Genomic DNA, 27,753 nt, shown 5'->3' with positions numbered 1-27,753 from the left:
TAAAAAAAACACTAAAAAAATATTGTCTTTTTTATTTATTTTTCTTGAGTAGTAAAATGCCAAAAATAAAATTAGGTAACAACTAAAAAATCAACAAAAACATATTCTAACAATTCAAACAATATGAGGAAGTTGAAAACCTTATTTAACTTTACAATATTAATTTAAAACTCATATATCACTATATTAATTCAAAATTACTACTTCAAATCAAAAGACAACATAACTTTCTCATAATCTAAATTAATCAAATTGTATATAATTCAAGTCACTTACCACTAATTAATATATATATATATATATATATTTTATTTATTTATTTATTTTTTAAATCAAAAATCAAAAGTTTTCATATCCTTGCATTATTTCATACAACTAACAAATTTGTACATTTGGGACCAATGCTATTTTTTCTCATATACATCACTCATCAATCCAAAATTCAACTCAACTTTAAAAGTTAGGGGAGTCATAACTTCCTCTCAAAATATCTGATTAATCAAATGTATAATTACAAATCTTGTTTAACATAAATTTTAAAAATTAATTTATTTAACTTTAATTTTACATACGGCAACAAAAACCTCCTGCATGCAACTAAAATAAAATAAAAATGAAGAAAACTTAATATTTAAGAAAGAAGATAACAGATTACTCTAATTAAAATTTTAATAATGAATAAGAACTGATTCACACTCTATCATCATATTATTGGCACTCTCTGATACAATCATTCAGTGGAAAAACGAACTGAAAATTTAAAGATTTGATTTGTGATTAGGCCTTGCAGCCTGGGATAGGAAAGTGTGGAATGAGTTCATTAATATAGTCTGCTTGTTTAGGTTGTTTCCATAAGTGTTATACGAAATATTACGGGTTAACTCGTTGATAATTTTGGGTTAACTCGTTCATCTGTATAAATAAATAAAAAATTAAATCATAATTCACTAATCTATTATTACAGTGTTATCTTTATTTTATTTTAAAAATTAAATTTAATATAAAAAATAAATATTTTATTTTAATCATCTAAAGGAATTAATATTAAAAATGAAAGTGAATTTAGTTTTAAGTAAAGTCTTATATTTAAAATTTATTAATAAAAAAAATAATATAAAATACTTTGTATCAAAACTTTTATAAGATACTCTAATATATTTAGATACATATATATAGAAAAAATAGATGTAAAATAAAACTTTAATTATTTTTAATCAAATATTCTAACAGAATTTATATTTTTATCTTAATTAGATTAATTGAAACAGGAATAAATTTTTAATTTTTCAACAACCAAAATATGTTTTTATATAATAAAATTTTATTTTTTTATGCAGATTGTTCCCCAAGCCCACAAGCTACCTTTTTATGTGAGACGTGCCAGTGAAAGGAGGCTGCACTCTTTGCACAGGACGAACCAACCCAACCCATATTTTACAAGTCAAATGCGGAATGGGCCTATACAAGGTGGAGTAGCCCGCATTACCATCCTTATTTGTGGTTATCAAAGAGAAAATGTATTTAGTTATAAAATATTATTTTACTCTATCAAATAATATTTACTTACTTTGAAATCAAATATAAAAAAATAATAATTTATTTTTATATGAATTAAAAAATCAGTTAATAAAATATAGATTTAATAAAAAATCAAAATATTATGAATGTTGTCCTTTTTATTTTATTAATCTTAAAAGGTAGTACTTTTTTTTACCATTTTAAATTATTAATAAACACACGCATTTAAATTTTAGCATAAAACAAAATAAGATGTCACTATTTTCAACTTTACCGTATTTCCTCTCATTTTTCATAGTATGTTTAGTATGAACAATCGTGATTTCATGAGAAAATTCATGGTAAGACAAATTCATAATGTCTATATACACACAAATGTAGAATATTTATATAATAGGAGACTTAGATAATACTTTTATTTATATAATGGGAGACTTTGATAATTTTTGAAAAAAATAGAATAATTATATTAACATTTTTTATGAGCTTTAGTTGAAAAAATTTACATCGATTAAAAAAATTATATGTTATAATTAAATGTAAATTCTACTGATTCTATAAAATTGAATTAAATTTAAGTTTATTTTTTAATAATTTATAAAATTATATTTTTTTATAGTGTAACACTTTTTAAATCTTGAAAAGTTAATATAATGTGTAGAAGTGTTGATATAATATCTTTTAAGATAATTAAAGAAATTAAGGGGAATAGAAAATGAGATAATAAGAGAAAATTGATTGATTTTAATGTGAGTGGAGTATATAGTCAAAGAATTATTGGGCGGTGATTGAAATGCATTCCCAAAAGAATGAGATTGACGGAAGTGGAAAGTAATAGTCGAAGAAAATAAGATGTATAATCTAATGATAAAATTAAAGGAATTTAGAAAATTGAATTCGTTTTATTTATTTTTGTTTCTAAAGGGATGAAAGTTTATACTGAAACCCCTTGCTAGGGACGGTAAAGGAACCCTTCTTTGTTTGGGTCATCAATTTCACTGGACCATGCTCCATACATAATCAGAATAATTATATTAATAATTAAATAAAAAATTAAGGAATCAATTAAGATAGATATTTTAATTATAAAAAATAAAAAATGATTCAAGATAATTTTAAAAAGTAAAACCAAACACAGCCCTTTAAATAAAACAGCAGAAACAAAGTAAATAACGCCACTTCATTGCACTCCCCAGCATATTCGAGACCAAATACGAATCCAAACACAGCATAACCAGCACCAATCACAAAAAAGAAAAATATTGCGTAATTTTATTTTAAATTCACCAAATATACTAACAACATTCTTTTATTATTATTACTTAAAATCGATTGGAAACAATCAATTTTGGCGAGATTCTCTCTACATTTAATAATTATCTATTCAATAAAATTGAAATAAAAATTAGTGAAGAAGAATGTTATTATTAGGGTTTATCAATTTTTATAGTGTGACGGCAGTATATTGTGGTTGTGGATATAATTTCTTTTACTAATTACTTACCTATAAAATTTAAGGTGATTATTTGAATATAGAAATCTTTATGGAAGCAAATAGTGAGAGTAATAAAGTAAAATACAAGCTCTTAAAAAAAGTGATTATTATTATTATTTGTGAGTGACATTAGAGAGAGAAGGAGTATTAGAGGAGGGAGAGGGCGCATTTCAGCAGGAACAACTGAGATTGCAGAAACTCAGCATCGTGTTGGAGAGAGAGTGAGAGAGAGAGAGAGAGAGAGAGAGAGAGAGAGAGAGAGAGAGAGAGAAAGAGAAAGAGAGAGACGGAAATGCATTTTGTGAACACTGGAGCTTCTCTTCAATCTCAATCTCAATCTCAATAATAACAACTATATTTAACAGTAATAATCCCTTTGGAACCAAAACGACGCGTCACTTGAGTTTGATGTGTATGCGTGTTTCGTCGTTTCTACTCGGTGCTGTTGTTGTTATTGTTGTTGATTAGCCTCACTCGTTCGTTCGTTCTTTCGTTCGCGACCACACATAACCGTTGGATTTCGTTGATGGCTTCGACCACCACCTCCTCCCTCTGCACGTGGCTCGTCGCGGCTTGCATGTCAGTCACGTGCGACGCCGACCGCACCAGAACCCCTCAAGCAATGTTCCGCTCCTCCAAGAAGTCCCGCACTTCCCAATTCTCTCTTTCTGGATCCGCTCATTCTGGTATTTCCTTCTATTCAAATCTCGTCTTTAGATTTTCTCGCGATTTCTCAGATTCTCGATTCTCACCTCAATCTTTAACGTTGAATCTGGCTCTGCTTTCGTGAACTCAACCCTGTCTTGTTAATTTATTTATTTTTATTGTTTGGTGGAGTTTGTGTTTTCATTTTGGATCTTTGTTTTTGTTTTTTAATTAAGTGGGGCTGTTGGCTTATTTGATTCCGGTTGAATTTTCGAAGGGTGTCTGGTACCTGCTATGTTGCTTGAGGGAAATTATTTGGTTAGGTTAGCACTGGATACTCGCGCGTCACTTCACTAATTTGCCTCCAGTGTTTATCGTACGGGCACGGGTGAAAACCATTCCCAAATTTTCTTTACTTATTGATTAATTAATCAATCTTGTAATTATGGTTTTTTGTTGTCATTGCAATATCATGGAGATTGTTCATCGTGTCTTTGTGTGTGTGTACGGAGCATTACTTTAAATATGAAAAGGCAGTTATGGTTTTTCTTCTTTTTTTCTTTTTTCCTGAAATACCAGTTGCGGTGAAGTGTTCATGTGCCAAAAGTTGAAAGTATCGCCCCATGTATGGGCACCTCTTTGGCGTAGTTTTTCTTTGGGCACTTTCCATACATATATGAGTGAAAAAATTGTGACGTGTTTAATTAATGCCTTTATAATATTAGTTGTGGTATGTTAAAACACGAGGGGACAATGAACGAGTCTTTGTTCCTATGGTATGGATGGAAAATAGATGTGGGAGAAACTGCATGGCAAATGGTTTGGCACCTTGTTCTTTTGTATTTTAAACTTTCTCGAGTTTGGACATGTTTATGTCTATGCTGATTCATATAGGGATGGGCTGGTTCAGCCATCTCTTTTATTATTATTATTATAATTATTAATATTTAAAAATTCTAAACACCGGATGGAAATTTAGGCCTGCTTCTATATCATGATGTTTAATAACATTTTTGTAATACAGTTCACTTAAAACTTGAAGAGGTTTTAGTCTTTGCTGGTGGTTGTATTTCCTGCCTAACATTCATATGCACCTTTAGGATTAAGGTTTCTTTACAATTAGAAGATACAATTTTTCAAGTGGTAGGCATCTACTTTCTTGAATGGTAGGCATGTGCTGGTGATTTTGAACTTTGAAGTTGTGGTGATGTAGATAGAAGGAATCCAAATTTTGAGCATTATTTTATGTCCCATGATTCATATGTCATCTTATAATTGTTGAGTGGTGACCTATGCAATTGGAATTGTGAATTTCAAGGTAAAACAATGGCTGTAGCTTTACAACCTACCCAAGAGGTCACGACAATAAAAAAACCTCCTACGAAGCAAAGGCGAGTAGTTGTGACAGGATTGGGAGTGGTTACACCACTTGGGCATGATCCAGATACCTTCTACAATAATTTGCTCAATGGTGTTAGTGGCATAAGCGAGATTGAAACATTTGATTGTGCAGAATATCCAACTGTAGGTTACATTTTACTCAAATTGTATTTTCTGTTGGTTGCTGCTGTAGATTTTGTTCTCAAATATTATCTGTTTGCAGAGGATTGCTGGTGAAATCAAGTCTTTCTCAACTGATGGCTGGGTAGCACCAAAGCTTTCAAAGAGAATGGATAAATTTATGCTCTATATGCTGACAGCTGGCAAAAAAGCCTTGGTTGATGCTGGAATTACTGAAGATTTAATGGATGAGTTAAATAAAGAAAAGTGTGGAGTTCTGATTGGCTCGGCAATGGGTGGCATGAAGGTTGAGATTCAATACCTGATAATAATTTACTTTTGTGACATTCACTAGTATGATTTTTATGTAGAAGCATCATAACATCTTTAACATATTGTGACCCCTGCTGGTGTTGTGTATTAAACAGGTTTTCAATGATGCCATTGAAGCTTTACGAATCTCGTATAAGAAGATGAATCCTTTTTGTGTACCTTTTGCAACAACAAATATGGGTTCTGCCATGCTTGCTATGGATCTGGTCTGTTTAAAAGATCTTTGGACACAGTGTCTTGACTTTTTTTGTCACCAGCTTGTTCTTTTTTATGTCCACATTGTCTGAAGCTTTCAAGGAATGATTTATTTTATGGATTGCAGGGATGGATGGGCCCTAATTATTCTATTTCTACTGCTTGTGCTACAAGTAACTTCTGTATATTGAATGCAGCAAACCATATCATTAGGGGTGAAGCTGTAAGTATTTTGCTATTTTAGATTTCCCATATTTTCCCTTACTGTTTCTTTGTTGGACAAAAAAATTGGTTTAATGATGTTCTCATTATGTCAAAAGGTGTTAACAAATTTAGTAAATATGAAATTTGTCTGCAGGATGTGATGCTTTGTGGTGGCTCAGATGCTGCGATTATACCAATTGGTATTATTTTGTCACTCTTTCTTTCATGGCTTGTGTGGAATTATCTTGCCATGAACACTATTAATCCAGCAATCATTGGTGCAGGTTTGGGAGGCTTTGTGGCCTGCAGAGCACTCTCACAAAGGAATACCGATCCTACCAAAGCTTCACGCCCTTGGGACATTGTAATATTATAACTTTACTAAAACTGTTGTAAATTGCAATGATTCATGAGTTCATCAACCGAACCTTGGATTTTTCAAAATAAAATAAAATGATTAGATTGTGTTCGGCAGCTAAGAAGCACTGACACTTGGCTGAGCTGTTTCAAAGCTTTGTTAGAAACAGCATGGACACTCTAAATTCTTTTAGTTGCACTTTTTTCTTTTATTGTTAAACTTTTATAACAATACAATTGAAATATCATAATAATTTGATAGAGTTTAACATTGTATTATTGTCTATAATGACTTGTTTATTTGAAAACATGAATCATCTTTCGCAAGTTAAGATTTCTAATTTTTGCTATATTATAGCTGTATTATGCCTGATTTTTATTAATGGTCATATTTGTGCTTTCTAGTTCAGCACATGATTTATTTAAGGGAATCACCATTTCGAATATGCTAAAATGATGAGATCAGACAGCCTTTCTACATAATGAGGATTCATTACCCTCTATATTTTTTACCAGCCTACTTTTTTCCAATTATGATATGTAGAGACTGGGTGAATAGCCTTTGCTTTTTTAATAAATTGCAGTGCTTGCAGTTTTGGTTTAAGTGCTTAAGCTTTCCTTCTTGATGTGCGCTTTTGTTACTAACCATCCACTTGTGGTTATGATATTACAGAACCGCGATGGATTTGTCATGGGAGAAGGGGCTGGAGTTTTGCTCTTAGAAGAACTGGAGCATGCTAAGGTACTACTAATTGGATATAATAATTTGAGTACAAAAAATCTATTCCTTATATTAGGATTTACCTTTATACTTCTGTTCCTTTCAACAGTATAAGAACTCTTGATGCATCAGTTCTATCTTTTGTTAGGACTGTTCTTCAAACTTGTCATTACCACTTCCTACAACTAATTCTCTCCCAATCTTTATTTGACGTGTATATTATCACAAAATTAAATGCATACATCACCTTTGGCAATACATATACGTAACTTTTTGTGTATAATTTTTTATTTTACATTGCAGAAAAGAGGTGCAAACATATATGCTGAATTCCTTGGTGGAAGTTTCACCTGTGATGCATATCATGTGACTGAGCCACGTCCTGATGGTAAAATGTTAAATGCTAAAAGCTCTTTGTATTCATATAATATTGGGACAAAACTTTGAAGTAAGACATGCTCACACATGTGTTTTCAAAAAGAGTTCACACAATTTAGATTTTTGTTGATGTTTTCCTCTTGGTTGAAATATTCTTGCTTAACTGTTGTGAGTTATTTTATGATTTAGGCTAGCTTTTATTGATTCATGCTATGTTTCAGCACTTTCACTCGTATGAATGCTAAACTGCTAATTCTGAAGCATTTCAGTTGAATTATTTAAACACTCAAATAGATGCCTAAGCTGCTAATTCTGAAGCATTTCAGTTTGAATGTTTAAAATTAGTGCTTTAAAATTCTCAGTGTGATTGAAACGGTCAATAATCTGTCTTCCTATCATCCCCAAACATTGGAATGTAATTACTCTCTTTTATCATGACAATACCAGAATAGTGAAAGATGAAATATATCCTGCTTCATTTTCTTTATGGTTCTGGAGTTAGATTTAACTTTTTAGGTTCATGTTGATATAGCTTTTTAATATTATGAATTTTTCTTCGAAAAAATGATCCACTTGTGTCCCTGCAGATCATTCGAGAGTTACGATTGCACTTAACGTTTTATTTGTTCCATCTTAAACAGGGGCTGGTGTTATACTTTGCATTGAAAAGGCATTAGCTCAGTCTGGAATATCAAAAGAGGATGTGAATTACATAAATGCACATGCCACATCCACACCAGCTGGAGATCTTAAAGAGTATCAAGCTCTAATACATTGTTTTGGTCAAAACCCTGAGGTAAATTTCGCTTTGGTTTGATAACCCATTTGGTACACTTACACTTTTAATCTGTTTTAGTCCATATAATTTTGTACTATAGGGACGAAAATGAATTGGGTAGAGACTACAACATGTAAAAATGTAAGGTTTGAGCAAGTATACGGACCAAAATAGTTATTGAACATTTCTCTTTACATGATATTATTGCTATTGTTCTCATTCTAGCCAATTAAAAGGTAATTATGGTTTCCTTTTTTCAAAATTGTCTTTATTAATGCTGTTATTTATCATAATACAGTTAAAAGTGAATTCTACAAAATCCATGATTGGTCATCTACTAGGGGCAGCTGGTGGTGTGGAAGCTGTAGCCACAGTACAGGTTAAAACTCGTAATCACTTGTGTAGTAGCTAAATTTTCAACACTAAATATATTTCAAAGCTTTATTTTTGCTCAATGCAGGCAATTAAGAGAGGGTGGGTTCATCCCAATATCAACCTAGAAAACCCAGATAAAGGAGTGGTAAGTGTTACCTATTGCAACAACCCTTTTACTTAAAATTGTGTTGCCACGTTATTTATAACACAATTATCTAATTTGGTCAAATGAAAAACAAAGGATGCTAGAGTGCTTGTTGGCTCAAAGAAAGAGAGACTGGATATCAAGGCAGCCTTATCAAATTCATTTGGTTTTGGGGGTCACAATTCTTCGATCATATTTGCACCCTTCAAGTGAAACAGATTTCATAGGGAACTACTTTCTTATTATTAGGTAAGGTTTATATCTCAGTTATAAAAGGATCTGTCTGTCTCTCTCTCTCTCTCTCTGCTGCAGAGTTAAGTTTGTTTTTTGTGTGGTTGCAGTTACTGAGTACCCAGACAGTTATTGCATACTAACTCCTGCGTTTGGTTGGGTGAGAATATATGCGGTGTGGATTACTTGGTTGGAGGGGAAATCGTTGAGAAAAAATGTTTGTTGTTGGGATGGGTTTGTGTGCCTAAAGAATATGAGAGTTGATAGATTATCCGGTGCTCCTGGTCTGGTCTGGTGGAAGAGAGTGAGTGAGTCGCGGTTAGAGTAGGAGTTGACCCACTTTTGATGTAACCGTTTAACAACCTTTTTTATGGGATACACTCTTCTTTTGTTTCATTCCCATGTACAAACAAATACACCATCATGCCATTCCTCCGTTTTCTCATTTATTTGTTACTTAATCTTTATAATTTTTCAAAATATCAATTACAATTCAAATCAAATCAAAATATTCAAGATACTATTATTTATATTTTGTACAAATTCAAAACATTAATACCATACAAATACGTTGGTTGTAGAGATTAATTATTGACAAGATTGGTGGGTAATCCGTGCAGTAACATTGGAACTGCAGTCGATGAATTAAAAGTTATATATATATAATATTCGTTTTTAACCAGTTTATATAGCTGTGTTGCTTATTTTTATTATGAACTTGTATTGTTATGAATAATTTTATTTACTATGAAATTACATTGTTTACACTTTATTTGTTATTTTGCAATTTCTTCATCCATTTATATGATCCTTTTCATAAATTTCTTTTTTCTGTAAACCTCCTTTAGTAACCGAATGAGTTTTTTCTTTCTAAAATACCTAAATTAATTATTATATTTTTACTAAAAAAATAATAAATACTAAGTTATTAACATAAAGTTTATCTTTTATTTAAAATTATAAATACTTTAGGTGTATCAAAGTCCACTCCCACCTACTTTATAGTAAGATGATGCAAACAAACTGTTAACAAAGATTTAAACAAGTAAAAAATATCCTATGAGCAACTAATCATATTTTATTTTTTTTAATGACGAACTTAAGTGATGAGATTCTTTTAAACAAAATTTTATCGCTTAAACGAAGAATTTTAGTTTTAGAAATCTTAATTTAGTCTTTACTTTACTTAAAAAAGAGAAGAACTTTACTTGAAAATATTATTCAACTAACTTGTTATAAGGAATATATTTAACACCTGATATAAACTCAATCGTTCTTAAGATGAATTTTCACTTATTCCTTAAGTAAGTAAACTTCTATCCATATATGCACTAATACTTCAAAATTTATTAGTTAATACTATCTTCTCATCATCTAAGTAACTTGGTATAATTTTACATACTATAAATTAACACTCAAATTATCTACTAATCTTATATGCATATACCATACAATTATTGTTTTGTACATTTCAAACAAATATCAACTTTACTCTAAAAAATCCTTTAGAATTTGGGGAGAAGAAAACCAAATCACTTAAGAAACCTCTTATATTACTTTAACGAATTTTACCTTAAATATCAACAATTTAATAAACTTAAATCAAATAAACCTAACATGCATTAACAATACCTAAAAGGAGGAAATCATAATTTTAATTGAAGAGATAAAGTATAACTTACCTCAAAGAAAATCCTACATAGAACTTGTACATTGTTCTTAACTAGTTTGAATTTCTCAAGGCTTCCCAAAGAATGGAAGAGAAGGTTGAATTTAAGACAATTGAGAAGTTGGAATAATAATAATAATAATAATTTGATCATTAATAAATGATACCTACTTTAGATTCATTATATTTATTCTTGAGTGGTATTTTGGTAGATGGGTCTTAATTACTAATCTCATTATCTTATTATTTAATTGATGGCGTAACTACTCCATTAGTGATTTTAATGTTACCTGGTCATGAAATAGTACCTAATAGTGTAATTGTTGTGTTGAGATGCTCAATTGTTACCGTGGGAGATTGAAGACAGAACATGGTTGAAGGGTATAGATTAAAGGGAAGTCTCTCTTAACACTATTTGTACCCCTTTCTCTAACTTAACTCTTTTATTCTTTGTTATTATTTCCTTGCTTTCAATACAACAATCTTATTTATTATTTACACCACTCATATAAACACACGTTTTTATCATGGAATATTTAAGTTTAATCAATATTCTTTGAATTAATCCATGCACGTTTTCATTGGACAAAATAATACAAATAAAGGATAGAGGTTCAAAGTGTTATCTCTAACTTTATATTCTTAATATTTCTCTGCAAACACATCCACTATAAAAAGTCCTTATTGAAATAACTCCAGAATTTGAATACCGACAAGATTCCATTTGATATTGCTCCCACTAGAATAGTTCACTACATTTGGCATTGTTTGTTGAAAGAAAATAAATATTGAAAGTATGCAATAGAAACAAAAATTTCACCATCAACTTATATATTATAATTTATAATAGAAGAATAGTTTATGCATACCTTAGTATTTTTTATGTACAAACCATAGATATTCCATCTTTAGAAAAAAATAAATAGAAGAGCAATTTTTCTGAAACAATCATAATATTGATAATCATTTTTAAAAAAATTTACTCTATAACTTCTAATATTACTATTTTAATTATGTTTATATTATTTAATATAAATTTATTTTTTATTATATTTTTTTAAAACTGCCATATACAATTTAATTATCAAAGCATAACTCCTAATACTATTATTAATTATTTAATTTATAAATTTATCTTTTATTATATATTTTTTTTTTAAACTAACACATCGTATACAACTATTTGAATTTTCAAAGTATAATTTTTCTTTCTGAAATGGTTAGAGTCTAGGAATAATATACCTAATTTCAAATAGATTCCTATATATATTCATTTCACACAGATTCCCATAACTATTCATTTCACTTTTTTTAACTGAATAGTATCAATAGAATGAAAAACACATTTAGCGCTTTCTGAAAGAACAATGACATGGGAACCAAAAAAGATTAATGTGTTTCTTTAACGCTTTATTGATTATTTTGAAGAAATTTAATTTAATTTTGCAAGTAACAATTGCTTTTACTTAAATTTTTAAATTGACATTTTTCATTATTTATAAAATTTTATTAAGAAACTAAACTTAACGTAAAAAATATTTAGTTCTTGGTGGTTCAGTCGCTGACTTGGGCGTCGGAGCGTGATCGGCCGCAGCGGCGCCGTTTCGTCTTTTGCAGGTTCTTGAGGTGGATCGCGGTGAAGGACGGAGGCTAACACGGAGCAGAAGTCGATCCAAGTTTGACGAGGCAGGGCTCCAGCGTTTCGGTCAACAGGCAGAATCATCAGGCGCCCACCGTGGGGCCGTGTAAAACATGTTCCCATCCACAGCGTGAGTTCTTGGAGATTTCTGCGGTTTCTGTGTGGTTGTGTGCTGGTGCAACCATTCTCCGCCGTTCGTTTGGGTTTGTTCAGTGTCGGGAGGTTTTCCACCGTTCGTTTGAGCTTTCGTTCGGTTTTCTTGTTGTACGCACGCGTTTAGATTGCTTCTTTACAACTGCAAGAACGAGAGTACGCTGAGAGAGAACTTGTCACGGTTCCTTAGAGTTCTTGAGTTTTTCTCTTAAGTAATTGGTGGTTCAGTCGCTGACTTGAGCGTCGGAGCGTGATCGGCCGCAGCGACGCCATTTCGTCTTTTGCAAGTTCTTGAGGTGGATCACAGTGAAGGACGGAGGCTAACACGGCGCAGAAGTCGATCCAAGTTTGACGAGGCAGGGCTCCAGCGTTTCGGTCAACAGACTAAACTTAGCTTTCAAATCATACAAAATCATATAAATTTTCTCAATTTAGACTAAACTTAGCTTTCAAAATTTTAAAGTGATTTGTTATATTAAATCCATTATAAGCATTATTGAATTTAGCTAGAAGATTTATTTTTTGTATACATGTATTACACATCCTTGCCAGCTAGATGAATCATAAATTTGATAACATAATTTCATTAGACTAGAAGCAATCGAGTACTTGTAATGCAACCTATTGTAAAAGTACAAAATATAACAACTTGTGAAATAAGAGATAAAAAAAATTATTCTTATGTTGTAAAACAACTTCAGAACACTAGAATTTGTTTCACAAAGAAAACAGCAACCCCATAGCCAAAGCCTGCTTCTATTTCTCTCATAAAATAAAGAATGAAAACAAAACAACATTCCTTTTAAGTTAAGTGATATATAATATACAGCAGAGGGAGCTTCAAAATTGGCATAATGCGAATGCATTACGATTATCAAGTATACCTGCAAATCAACCTACGCTCGTGCGGCCTTTTTATTTCCCTTGCTGCCTTTGTTATGAGTCTTTTTTCGCTTCAAATTCTGTAGGGAGAGTACACCAGAGGCACTTTTGCCTTCAAGTTTCTTGGTCATCTTTACAACACTAGCCATACCTTTTCTTGCGGTGGCCCGCTGCTGTGGACGCCGACTCATCATTTTCCGATCGAGTGGCCAATAGGCATACGGCTCAAGTTTATCTTTTTTCTGAACATCTCCACCTGCCTTTTTACTACCATATTCCTTCCCTGTGTAGGCCCAACCAGAATCTGATGTTTTTCTCCGCTTCTGGCCTTTAGTTCCAGACTTGGCAGACAAGTGACTATCAGGCTCACTCCTAGAATCATAATCATCATCCGCACGTTTTTTCTTCCTCCATTCCCCTTCCTCACGGATAATCAGCCGTCCTTCTGAATCTACCTCCATCTCATCATCATCTAACCTAGACTTTCTTTTCAGATGGTCTGACGTTTTAAGAGCTGACCTTGTTTTCTGCCGATCAAGCAAATCGAGTGGCTCATCATCAGATTCGTCAGATAAATGCTCCGGCAAATTCTTCTTCAGCCTGATTTTGGACCAAGATACAGATAACTGTCGGTCATAATTCATTTTCAGATAAAATGCTTCTGGCTAAGGATAGCTTCTATAATACTTATCTTCAGATGGTTGAGTAGAGATGGCAAAAAAATTGAGCCTAAGGGAAAAATCTACCTTGAAAACTAAACCGGTACCTTTAACAGATCCAATGAGTAGAGATTAATTTTTGTCTAAACTTGTGCTTTGCAGTGCAACTTATATGAATTCTTTCTTTGATTTGTACTAATATTTTGTTATGCAATTTTATTTGGATTATACTTTCAGATCAAAATTTTATTTGAGTTTATACACAAGAGAATTACCTTTAAATACTCTTATTTAAATTTTTTAAAAATTACTAGTGGGAATTCATGGATATTTTTTACGTGGGTATCCTAGTTAGGAGTCATAGGTAAGACATCTCAAAATATTCTTACCCAATTTATGAACTATCTATAGATACAAAAAAAAACTAAATAATTGGAAAACTGAATATAAATCCAAGAATAAGGTCCCTTTTGATAATAACGAAACTCAAATGAAACAGCAAGGCATTAGAAGAATGAACCAGTTAAAAGTTACAGCTTACCTAAATGAAGATGCTGATGATTTGGGATGTAAGGAAGCTTTGCCACCTCTAGAACTCAAATGTTCTGCTTCGCTATGGCCACTATCCCCATCAAAATCTGAAAAAATCTTTGTATGATTCCACATGCTTTGCCTGAAAAGTAATTAAATTATTGGTTTTGACGCAAATTTAGACATGGCTTGCAATTTAAACATAGCACAAAATTCACTATCAGAAAAGTAGACATACAACAGCTTCAACTAAAACTCAAGTATTAACAAAATTCATTTAACGAGTACATATTTTAGAGGTACCAAAAGTATGTCATTCTAAAATGGATGTGCGTCTTATAAAGACGATTGATGAATTCTACACTATAGCACTGCAATAGTGAGAGAATCTCAGCCCTAAGCTGCTACCATTGTGCCAGAAAGGTGCGACTGAACGAGGGTTGAAATCTCTGTTTACCCCACATAATACAGTAGTGTTGAAGGTTTATTCTGCTGGACAATCTTGCAGTTCAACGCCTAGGTCTCAAACAGAAACCACACACTCCAGAGTTTTCCAGTGCCATCCTCACGTTTCCAGAATTGCTGGCATGGTCTCTAGCACTTTTTTTGCGACTTGTTTGTTTGTCTCACTGTTTTCGGCTTACTGACACTTTACTGCCCTTTTATTTTCTTATGGCAGATGTTATCTCTCCTACATGTCTTTCATCTATGGCCTTCATAAATTTAGGTATTTTTATTTTGAAAATTTATATATGTACAGTATAAATTACATAATTTACCATCCTACTTACTGGTTTAGGGGGAGCTGAACTGCACAACTATTTGGGATTAAATAACCATGCAAAAGGATTTGTATATATATGTATATAAGCAAGGGATTTGATATTCGGTATGGGATTTAAATTGTCATCTTTCTAATAATGCAAATAAATACATGATTGTTACCTGGATGTGGTTGCTTTTGAAAAATGAGATTTAGTTTCTTCAGATTTAACACTTCGATTTCTCTCTTTTCGCTCCTTGATCTGTTAAAAAAAAAAATCAAATTCCAGGAAAACTTCTATCATAAATTATTGCCAGAATGACATTCAACAGACCTTGCGTATATTGGAAAGAAGTTTAATATGCTCTTCAGGCATGACAGCTTTCACAGCCTCCAGCCCACACTTCGAGACGAGCATCCCCAAAAGAAGTTTAATCTGAAAACAATTGGAATATCTCAGTTTACAATATGGACTAGCAGCTTCAATTGTTAAAGAGCAGTAATCCAAAACAAAACAAAAGTGGTATCTAGAAAAGATCAAGTGAGACGCAAAACAACCTTTGCCTTGAAATGATTTTTTGAGTTGTCTTGCCACTTCAACAAACCTTCCACCATGCTTTTCAAGTGAGTTTGCAACCCTTCAGCTTGTGATCTGGCTACTAATACCTTTAAAAAACCAAGATTGGCCTACAGAATGATGAGACAGAGCACATTCAATTATTGGCTCTGGGAAATAACATAGGCAGCAGTGCATTTGACTTACTAATTAGACAAGGAAACAAACCTTGATTATCTCTCTATTATTACTCCGCAATAGAGAGAGAGTGCCTGGGAGCAATTTCAAAGCACTTAAAACGAGATCAGAGAACTCATAAGCCAAACGAGCTAAACCTTTGGCTGCGGCACTTATCATATGTGGAGTTTCCCCAGCAAAGTGTCCAGCAACCTGAGCTCACAAAAGCATAAAATTAAATTACTCTACGTGGAAAAAACATATAGATCGTGCAGTATTGAACAATTGAGTTCAAGATGTTATAAAGTCGGGCCAAATAAAAGAAGTGGAGTTATATTCATTGTTTTATATCAATTAACCAAAGAAAATAAAAAAACAACTTTAAATTGGATATTTACCATCTGAAAAAAATTATTCAAGTTTTCTCTATTCCCGCCTCGCTCCTCATCCCCAAATGCATGGGCAATTTCAACAAGAATCTCATAAGCCCTGTTCCTGGTTTTCTTATTGACCTGCAAGGGTACTCCTTGAAATTCAGTAAAAAACCTCAAGAAGCTAGGCTATAGTGAACAAAAGTAGTGTCCATGGCAAGCATCTTGTGATTCTTTTGTGCACACAATAATGCACACAACAGTTAAAATCGCTACAAAATCATGAGTGACTGCTTATTTCCCATCAGACACAACGAATTGTACCCCATAATAAAGTAGATGTGATATATTGTATGAGTATGTATAGGTAGTCAAGACCATAAAATGGAGCACATACATTTATATCATTTAATATAATCCAGAGTAATAAAATAGTATATGCAAATAAACCAAACGCCAAATATATGTGAAAAATTTACAAAAGCCCAAGAAATTGAAAAAAAAAGCCTTCCAGACTGGTTCCAGAAAGTACATGGATAGTCTAGAAATGTGCCAGTTCCAGAAATAACTCAGCAGATGACTCTTCAAATTGAATCTTATTCATCCAAACATATAATAGCTTCCAGCATGGAAACTAAAATGGTACAACTAAAAACTTTCCACAATTAATATATGACACTACCTCTTTAAGAGCAAGTATAATTTCAGTAAGGAAAATGTCTCGCCAGTGCTCCAGGTTATCCTACAGGTAGTACATAACTTCAGATTATTTCTACTCATACAAGAGTACATGTCAAAAGTCTACGAAAAAAACAGAAGCAATAGCCCAGCATTGAATACCTTTGACTTTGAGACATGAACAACTAAGAAATAAAGGCAATCAAGTCTATGTCGTTTGGCAGAAAAATGACATGGAAGAATTTCAACCATAGTTCCAAGCAGCTCCTCAAACTTTGATGAAACAAAACTATCTGAGTTCTGTTAAGAATGATTCAAAAAGAAAACTGTAAGCAGAAATATTTAACAACATGAAACTGGCTCTGCAGTAAAATCATCAACTTCTAAAATTAATTTGTGGGGCCCCAAGAAACTCTACATTAATGACATCTTTGACAATCCCTTCAACTTAAATATTAGAGTTAAGACAATTAATAAAACCCAATCAACTATATATTCTGACAATATGCAAATACATGATAATAACAGTTATGGAAGCATTTGAGCAAGAAAGTAGTACCAAGAATATTGAAACGATAACATTACACTAAAATGCAATTAATTTGAAACTTCCGCTGACTGGAAAATAAAATAAAATGAAGTAGAAAAATACCTTAAGAATGATTGAAAGTACTTTGTATGCCTTTTTCTGCATAACACCTTCAACATCCTGCAAACAATAATCAATATAATCATCCATTCCAGCTGGAAAAGGGTAATTGAAAAATTCCTAACAGCACTTTATATCACAGTCGTACCCGCAATGCTGGCTTTATTGCTTCAAATAATAGAGCAATATCTTCAGCATCTAAACCAGGCAACAGTGAAACTGCCAAATCAAGAAGCTGTGCCCTGGGATAAAAAAAATGCAGAAACCCAAGAAATAAAATAATTTGAGTAAAATGGACATATGACAAATAAAATGTACAACATTCTTTAAAATCACAAGCCAAGGTGGAAGGAATAGATGATTATAAAGCACCTTAAAATTGATGGAGACAAATTGTTTGATGCATCATCAATCTGCATAGAATGAGAATTTGTGGAACTTCGTACTTTGCTGGCCTTTTGAGTGTATTTATAAAGCTTCACCATTTTTTCCTTGAATAAATTCCGTACGTCTGCTTTATCTGCTATAGAAGCAACGTCACCAATTGTACACTGTACATGAAGCAAGACCATCACTATTAACTTCTTGTACATGTTAAATGTAAAAGGAGGAGAATCAATTCAAATCTGAACTCTTGAGAAATGAAGATGCCACAAAAACTAGTCTGTTCTTGGAAAGGATACAGTATACCATGGAAAGTTCATTTTTTCCTGAACTTAACTATATATGACAACATTCTACGTTTTATTTTTATTTTTTTTCAGAAGAGGGGGAATTCCAGAATAATATTTTATTGGAAATGCTGCCTCATTCATCAAATACAACACTTAGACTCCAAAGTAGCTATCTTTCAATTTAAAAAGGACTAAGATATGAAAATGGCAACCCACACAATAAAATATTGAAAGAATAAATTAAATTCTAATAATCACAATCACTTTTTCTAATTAGAGCACTTACATTAATTACCGGAGGTTTCAGTAAATTACACAAGGGAATGAAGTGCATGTTTTTCAAATAATTAAGGGGATTAGTGTAATGTATAAGGTGGTGTCAGTGCAATGTTTTCAAACAATAAAAAGAGGTGATTGCACAGGTAAAAAAAACAAGGAGAGTTTGTGTAATATAATATCACAAAAATTGAGTGGCTAGTGTAATTAACTTTCTTAATTAAGATCCGTGAGCCTTAGTTGTCCCAAGATTCTTCAGTTAATCTATCTATGCAATATCTCCGTAAAACAAATAAAATTACAAGCTTTATTATTATTTTATTAGGTATTGATTTTTACTATCTTCATTACATTCACAATGAAAAACTGAAAGTTGAGAAAGCACTTCTATAGCTTTAAGTTTTTGCCATGGAGAACTAGCTACTAATATAACTTCATAAATTCTACAAGCCCTCGTGATCACTATTCAGTTGCTAGTTGAAGATGCATATAAATAAAAGAAAAGAAAAGAGTGCACATGTCCACATATATATACTTAAACCATTACTTAATCTTAGTGCCTAGTCACACGATTATTTCTTTCACAATTATCTACATAAACTGTCTGCATCTTTGCTACTCCAATATACTGGCTGGCACCGGGCAATAAGTGTCTCAGCCAATTTATAGATAATAAGTAAATCTAATGAATATTATAGCAAAATCTGTACCAAATATGGAATTACAATGAAGCTTAAAACATATCCTGTGGATAATAAATAATGAATATCAATGACACAACTATGCAATAAAAATCACGAAAAATAAATAAATAGAGAATACCAACATATACAGAACAGCAATCTCTAATTATATATTGTGTTGGGCAATGTATATGTTCTATTCAACTACAATAAATTGCAGAACTATTCCAAAAAATGTAAATTTTAGTACCTGCAAACAACCACCATTATTTTATTAGGTATTGATTTTTACTATCTTCATTACATTCACAATGAAAAACTGAAAGTTGAGAAAGCACTTCTATAGCTTTAAGTTTTTGCCATGGAGAACTAGCTACTAATATAACTTCATAAATTCTACAAGCCCTCGTGATCACTATTCAGTTGCTAGTTGAAGATGCATATAAATAAAAGAAAAGAAAAGAGTGCACATGTCCACATATATATACTTAAACCATTACTTAATCTTAGTGCCTAGTCACACGATTATTTCTTTCACAATTATCTACATAAACTGTCTGCATCTTTGCTACTCCAATATACTGGCTGGCACCGGGCAATAAGTGTCTCAGCCAATTTATAGATAATAAGTAAATCTAATGAATATTATAGCAAAATCTGTACCAAATATGGAATTACAATGAAGCTTAAAACATATCCTGTGGATAATAAATAATGAATATCAATGACACAACTATGCAATAAAAATCACGAAAAATAAATAAATAGAGAATACCAACATATACAGAACAGCAATCTCTAATTATATATTGTGTTGGGCAATGTATATGTTCTATTCAACTACAATAAATTGCAGAACTATTCCAAAAAATGTAAATTTTAGTACCTGCAAACAACCACCATTATTTTATTAGGTATTGATTTTTACTATCTTCATTACATTCACAATGAAAAACTGAAAGTTGAGAAAGCACTTCTATAGCTTTAAGTTTTTGCCATGGAGAACTAGCTACTAATATAACTTCATAAATTCTACAAGCCCTCGTGATCACTATTCAGTTGCTAGTTGAAGATGCATATAAATAAAAGAAAAGAAAAGAGTGCACATGTCCACATATATATACTTAAACCATTACTTAATCTTAGTGCCTAGTCACACGATTATTTCTTTCACAATTATCTACATAAACTGTCTGCATCTTTGCTACTCCAATATACTGGCTGGCACCGGGCAATAAGTGTCTCAGCCAATTTATAGATAATAAGTAAATCTAATGAATATTATAGCAAAATCTGTACCAAATATGGAATTACAATGAAGCTTAAAACATATCCTGTGGATAATAAATAATGAATATCAATGACACAACTATGCAATAAAAATCACGAAAAATAAATAAATAGAGAATACCAACATATACAGAACAGCAATCTCTAATTATATATTGTGTTGGGCAATGTATATGTTCTATTCAACTACAATAAATTGCAGAACTATTCCAAAAAATGTAAATTTTAGTACCTGCAAACAACCACCATTATTTTATTAGGTATTGATTTTTACTATCTTCATTACATTCACAATGAAAAACTGAAAGTTGAGAAAGCACTTCTATAGCTTTAAGTTTTTGCCATGGAGAACTAGCTACTAATATAACTTCATAAATTCTACAAGCCCTCGTGATCACTATTCAGTTGCTAGTTGAAGATGCATATAAATAAAAGAAAAGAAAAGAGTGCACATGTCCACATATATATACTTAAACCATTACTTAATCTTAGTGCCTAGTCACACGATTATTTCTTTCACAATTATCTACATAAACTGTCTGCATCTTTGCTACTCCAATATACTGGCTGGCACCGGGCAATAAGTGTCTCAGCCAATTTATAGATAATAAGTAAATCTAATGAATATTATAGCAAAATCTGTACCAAATATGGAATTACAATGAAGCTTAAAACATATCCTGTGGATAATAAATAATGAATATCAATGACACAACTATGCAATAAAAATCACGAAAAATAAATAAATAGAGAATACCAACATATACAGAACAGCAATCTCTAATTATATATTGTGTTGGGCAATGTATATGTTCTATTCAACTACAATAAATTGCAGAACTATTCCAAAAAATGTAAATTTTAGTACCTGCAAACAACCACCATCATCTTTTGGAGATTTAAGGAATACTTCTGATAAATCTTTTAACCAATTCTTTGCAGATGATTTCAGCACATATAAATTGTCTCTTGCAACCTGTGGTGAATAATGATTTTGTTCTTTGGTCATATCCTCACCAATATAACCCTTGTGTTCAATATTGTTTTGCTGAATCAGAAGTCGCAAACTAGTGCATATTATTCCACGAATATCAGGTTCTTCTTTCAGCTTACTACGCAAATGTTTCTCCAGATTCATAAAACTTTTAGCAGTGTCTGAAGGGTAATTGCAAAATGAAGGCAGCAAAGACCACAAAGAGTACGCAATTGCCTCTGCATTCCTTGATGACACCATCAATCCTTGCTTCTCAAACTGCAAAATGCATAAATAAGTTAACATTGTGATATAATATGATACTGCATCTTTTTAAAAAAATGTTTTATACCTTTTGAGCCTTCTCCCTTACACGCTTAATCATGGCCAGAATTTCTTCAGTAAAATAATTTAAAGGTGCACCAACTATATAGTGTTTTAGAATTGGAAAAAGCCAGACATTTGCGACAGATAAATCTTCAGCTTCCAAATTCAGAGGTACAAGGGACAACAGAGTTTCAGGTCCCATTGCTACTAGAGCTGCTCCAAAGCATTCGTGCAGCTGCACATCATAAAATGTACTAAATATAAGTAATTATTATAGCAGATAAAAAAAAAAAAAAAAAAAACAGACAAGTTACACATCCCCAAATAAGATCCAACTTAATAATATTTATTAAGGAACCATGAAAAAGTAACACACAAAACTTCTTCAAAAATTATTGAACATCAAAAAAAAAAATTCAAGTGTACAGCTTTGAACAACTACATTGTTATCGATTAAAAACATACATCATGCATCAACAGCATTAAATGCTCCAATAGATTACATTTAGAAAGGGATAAAGACAGATTTGTCACCTAGAATAACAGGGTTCACAAACACTACCTAATTGCTTTCGATTCTTCAAAATCATCATAATATAATTCAAAATACATGCAACATTTTACTGGCCAGATGATGAGAGAAACTGATCTAAATTGGAACATACACTCTGGGGATTGGAAAATGGAACAAGTTGAGGCTCATTGCATAAAATTGTAAGTTCTATATTAACATGGCTAAAAAAAGAAACGAAGATAAACAAGATGACACCTGTTTCCTAAATGGAAAATCTTCATCCGGAAGCTTCTGCACATCTTCCATGTTCTTTAGTATCCCTCTCATAAAATAAGGAGAAAAATTTCCTGTATTGAACACAATCTCAGATATTAACACTGAGCTGCCCATACCAAGCTTCTCTTTAACAGATAATATTACAAAGAGAATGAGAGTAAGAAGCTAATAAAGAAACCATGAAGACCAACAGTAGTTTACATAATTTAATCAAACTGCAAAAAATAATGCATGTAATGTAACTAATGACCGAGAAAAAATTAATAGTTAAAAAATCAAATATAGTGTATTTGGATTAGCTATGAAAAAGATATTATATTTATAATCAATTGTTGTTACAATATGTTATAAAAATAAGTTTTTTTGTTTGGAAATGTTATGTAAAAGAGATTATAAGATAATCTATTTCAATAAAATAAAAATGTCTAATAAAATTCATTCTTCATAGTTAAGTTAAAAAAAAGGTATGAAATTATTTGTCAGAACTGGTTTTGCATTTGAAATAATTAATTGTTAGAAATAAAATAGGAAAACAAAAAGTTTGCCAGAAAATCAGCTATTGGATTTTAATCATAAGCTTCAGGATTTTGCATACAATAAAATAGTTTTTCCTTTTAGCCCCCCAAAATAATATCATTCCAATACGCACCGAGTTTCTGAAACATAGCAGAAACAACTTGAAATACTCTATCCCAGACAGCAGTGTAGTGATAATCAAGCAAGCACTCGACAGTTGCACAAATTTTTTCAATGATGGTTGGTGCTGATTTCCTTGATTCTTTGCTTTCACTAAAACTGATCTGGTCCACTCCCTGTTTAATTAAGCTTTCATCAATACAAGAAATTATCAAGCTCTTGAGTGCATCAGTGGCTGCATATATAGCCTCTTCATGTTCAGATGCCAAAATATCTGCATTGTTAAAATTAATAAGTACACAACAATATCATAATTGCCTTTTGACAACATCTGGAAAATTCAAAAAACACAGCAGAATTCACATCTTACCTTTAAGAGTGTTAAAGACAATGGGAAGCTTAACAACACATATTTGTCGGTTAAGAGAATAAACTTTATTCATTCCAGCATCAAGCAAGCGGGCAGTAAATGTTAATCTGTCTCCAGACATCTTATTGGATTCCATAGAACGGGCCAATGTGTTTAACAACTCAAGTAGCGCTTCAGGGGAAACTTCTGACAATGGATAATGACAGAGAAAACTCAGACCATCTGTAATGCGTCTTGTGACTAGGGGTTGATGCAGATCCAAGAGATATTTGAAGTAATTAAGAATGCTGGTCTTAGATTTCCGTGACAAAAAAGGAAGACATTCTTTCAAGGCATCGAGAATATATAGAATCTGCTGAGCTTCCTTAGTTCCTTCACCAGTATTTGTATTTGCTCCACCAACAAGCAATATAAACCTTTCAAGTAAGCTTGTGACTCCCTCACTTGCAGATGCCAATAGCGAAGAATTTTGAAAGTTTAACAAGACATCACGATGACACAGATGACTTTGCTTTCTGACCTGTGGACAGATTTAGTAAGCACACAGCATTCAAGCATGTTTCACAATATCGCAAACATTCTACTTCCTTAGTCAGCACCCAAAGAAGTCATATAGAAAACCAATCAAAAGTAATGTGACCATCCTACTAAATATTCAACCTTGTTAGACACCCACTGTTACTCAGTATTTGACTCCACCCCCCTTTTCAATTTATGTGTTCTGATTGTATTGTATTTATTATACTACAGAAAGTGATTGATTCATCCAGGAGGTAAGTTTTTTTCCACTAACAGACCCTGTGTTCTCTACTTAATAGCATCGTTTAGCTCCTCCTTTCTTATTTTGCATTATAAAATATTTCTTGTTGTGGCTATTAGGTGCAGAGCAATTTGTAGTGAAGCTTGTATCAGAAAAAAATGAAGGCAAAAGGCTACTGAAGAGGCACGGCTAGTGCTTCCTTAGAGAGCACGAAATTAAACAGATTCATGCGGTCTCTGTAAACCAAGCAGTAAAGCCAGAGCAGCAAAAACAGCAAGAATCCAACCAATCAAATTCTGCTTCCTAGAGCATATTTTCCTGTTGTAATAATAGTTATAAGAGTAAGAGAGGAAGACATGGTGCTGCTGACAAAGGACATTTGGTTGTGGATTATTCAATGTACTGTTATCAACACTCAAATTTATAATTGTACTACAATTTTAGTTTTAAAAATTTCTAGCTCTCTGTGAATTATCTTAAGATGATATGTGACCCTCTTTAGGAGGGAAATTTTGGATCTAGTTTACTTCGTCAGGTGAAGCCCGATAGGTAGAAACTTCCAAATCATAAACCATATACTTTTTTATGTTCTTTTCTGTATGTACCTGGAAGTCTGAACCTACAGTCTAATATAAATCACCCAGGTCCTATTGCCACAAGTTAATGCGACTTTAACTTTTAGGGTGTTCTTCTAACCCGTAAAATACGAATCTAATATTATTCCGCCACAGATCAGCCATTATAAAAATCACCACAACCTACTTTTCTTTTGTCATCACTCAATAGCCCTCAATCACCACAGGCATCTCACTAGACAAAACCTGTTTTCCTTATGTTTATACTCTATATTTAATTCAGCTCTGAAACTTACTGAAAAGAATGGCATGATCACGAATATCACCCATAAATCCAATGGAAAGAAGATACATAAAGAAAAGAGAAATAAGTATTAGTTGAATTAACATTTATATGATTTGAACATGGATGAGCGAAGACAGCTATTCCGGAGCTGGAATTAACTGGAACGATAATGTATTAGAAAGTGATCAGATACATTAAACTATAATCCTAGATCTTTTTTTAAGAACATGTTGCTGCTATTGCTTTGGAAACATTCCACTAATAATTTTCACCCTTCAAACATAAAGTGCAAAGAAAGTAATCGTATGCCTAATTAAAAATAATTTCAGAAGCAAATCCTGAATCTCACAAGCATTTATCTTAACTAATTAAGATTCATGTTATGAGTCCAAAAACCTTGACAGGAATCCCTATGTAAGATACTCCAGAGTCAGGTTTAGAATTGACAGTGAATAAGTACCTTAGGTCGTGAATCCGTAAGGAATCCTAACAAGACATTGAATAAGGGAGACACATCAGACCAGTCGACGCTTTCCTTAGCTATCAACAAATGCGAGAGGCTTTTCAATCCGGAAACAATCGCGCTCTCCGACGCCGACGGAGATCGGAGAACTCGCAGAAGGCTCTCCGGCTGTGGCTGTCCCTGCAGACTCTCCTTCTTCAACAGCGCGCGGGGGACCCTGGGGACGGCAAGCGAGAGAATGGTGAGAAGCGCGTCGATGATGTGGTTGGAGGGATTGGATTCCGACGTGAATTTGTCGAGGGAAAGACGTGCAGCACAGAAGTAGGCGTACGGAGTGGAGGGTTTGTTGTTGTCTTTGAGCTCCTGCGACATGGCGCCGATGACAGCGCAGAGGTGCTGGTGGCTTTCCTCTGTGGAGTTGCCGAAGCGAGAGATGATTGAATTGCACAAATCATCGTTGCTTTCGTCTATGCCAAATGCAGGTTCTTCAATTTCAATGCCTTCCATGGTGGTTGAGGTGATAAAACCCTAGAATGCTAGCTCCCAAGGTTTATTATCTCGAGAGTTCACTGTATTGTTAACTTAACAACTCTTATTGCTACGCGGGAAATATTGGGCCTATAGGCCCAGTTCACTACATGGACTCTCGTTTCTTTTAAGCCAAATTCTTCCTGCACCACTATAAATTCTTCTTGCACTCCCATATTTGTGAAAATATCTAAATTGTCTATTTTAAATTTTACAATTTGAAATATAAAATTTTGTATAGAATAAAAATATATTTTTTTCTTTGACAATGTAGGTAAGAGGTTGTTGTCGTAGTGATGTTGAACATGTGAAGGGTTGTGTTGTGACGGTGGTGTTTGGGGGCTGTAAATAGGAGTTGGAGTTGTTACGGTAAAAATTAAAAGTGGGGTGTTAAATGGAGAAAATAAAGAATAGGGTAAAATTGTAGTTTCGTTGGAGATTCTAGGAGTAAGCTTGGAGGTACATTAAGAAATTGTCATCTTTTAATTGTATTTTTATATTTATTTTATTTTATTTTATTATTATTATTATGCCTTTTAAAGATATCACATTGTCTTTCTGAAATTACTTAAAACGAAAACTAATAATAATAAGATATATAAATTAACATGTGATAATAATATCGTATTAAAAAATTCGCTAGAGACGTAAATAATATTTTTCACTTAAAAATATTTATTACTTATTTGTATGTATTATTGTTATAATGTTTTACTAGTTTTTATAAAAATAATTATTATATTAAAATAATAAGCTTTGTAAATATAGAAATTTAAAGTGGCAATATACGTGTGAATTTAAAACTAAATCATAATAATAATATCAAAATTATTAATTATAAAAAAATAAAGAATGAAGTACATCTATACCTATATAAATGGGATTCCCCACTTTAACTGCTATAAATTTTTTTCTTATATTATCCTTTCTTAATATTTTCTTTTATTAATTTATTTTGATTATTTGGATATTTTATAATTTTAGAAGTTAATAAAGTAGTTTTTTAATTTTAAAATTTTAATTTATTTGTTCTGACAGGAAAGTTGAGAGATTGATACGTTTATTAGAGAAAAGTGAAGAGAGAAGGGTGAAATGTGAATTTATGGATAGTTACTTTTTTTAGGCAAAAGAGTGATATATAAGAAAATGGGGAGAGAAAATGAATATAAAAACATTAAAAAGTGTTGTCTGGTGCTATTTGATATTCTTTCAAGAGAGTCCCAAGTGCGCACCAACAAATTCAAGAGGAAGAACTGAAACCTAACAATGAGTCAAAAAGCAAAGTGAGTGAAGATGGGAGAGGAAGAAATCAAGAAGTTTCAAGTTGTGATGCACCACTGCGTGAGCAAACGCCTTCAGTGTGACCCTTCCAACGTCTAAATGCAAGCACACATAGTCTTCCTTGGTTGTCACTACCGTCGTGCCTTTCAATTTTGAGATTCTGAAACTGTGTATAGTTGTTCCTCTTTACATTTCATCAGTGCCACTTTACCATGTCTTCCATCTCCTCAATGCTTCAA

The 27,753-nt window shown here is 32.3% G+C and overlaps 2 protein-coding genes across 2 annotated transcripts; one reads left to right on the top strand and one right to left on the bottom strand.

The window, feature by feature from the left end:
* Positions 1-2,942: 2,942 nt before the first annotated feature.
* LOC137807149 (3-oxoacyl-[acyl-carrier-protein] synthase II, chloroplastic) lies at positions 2,943-9,320 on the top strand. Its single transcript, XM_068607626.1, has 14 exons — positions 2,943-3,699; positions 4,977-5,182; positions 5,262-5,465; positions 5,587-5,697; positions 5,814-5,909; positions 6,045-6,090; positions 6,175-6,254; positions 6,921-6,989; positions 7,272-7,356; positions 7,988-8,142; positions 8,423-8,503; positions 8,585-8,644; positions 8,741-8,893; positions 8,986-9,320. Exons 1-13 carry the CDS (start codon positions 3,540-3,542, stop codon positions 8,855-8,857), a joined length of 1,470 nt encoding a protein of 489 aa, XP_068463727.1. The 5' UTR covers positions 2,943-3,539; the 3' UTR covers positions 8,858-8,893; positions 8,986-9,320.
* Positions 9,321-12,993: 3,673 nt separating this feature from the next.
* Positions 12,994-26,267, bottom strand: LOC137807148 (uncharacterized). The gene is made up of 18 exons (XM_068607625.1): positions 25,703-26,267; positions 23,622-24,141; positions 23,265-23,525; positions 22,595-22,686; positions 21,851-22,060; positions 21,394-21,777; positions 17,975-18,153; positions 17,751-17,844; positions 17,606-17,662; positions 17,116-17,253; positions 16,958-17,017; positions 16,303-16,416; positions 15,956-16,117; positions 15,730-15,858; positions 15,506-15,607; positions 15,354-15,433; positions 14,419-14,550; positions 12,994-13,818 (listed from the first exon to the last, which is right to left on the bottom strand). The coding sequence occupies exons 1-18, from the start codon at positions 26,210-26,212 to the stop codon at positions 13,233-13,235; spliced, it is 3,810 nt and encodes a 1,269-aa protein (XP_068463726.1). The 5' UTR covers positions 26,213-26,267; the 3' UTR covers positions 12,994-13,232.
* Positions 26,268-27,753: the final 1,486 nt, after the last annotated feature.

This window comes from Phaseolus vulgaris, chromosome 3, assembly GCF_000499845.2.
Source record: "Phaseolus vulgaris cultivar G19833 chromosome 3, P. vulgaris v2.0, whole genome shotgun sequence".
NCBI classification, from domain to species: Eukaryota; Viridiplantae; Streptophyta; class Magnoliopsida; order Fabales; family Fabaceae; genus Phaseolus; species Phaseolus vulgaris.
Note: the sequence above shows the minus strand (reverse complement) of the source record. Positions and strands in the feature narration are given on the sequence as shown.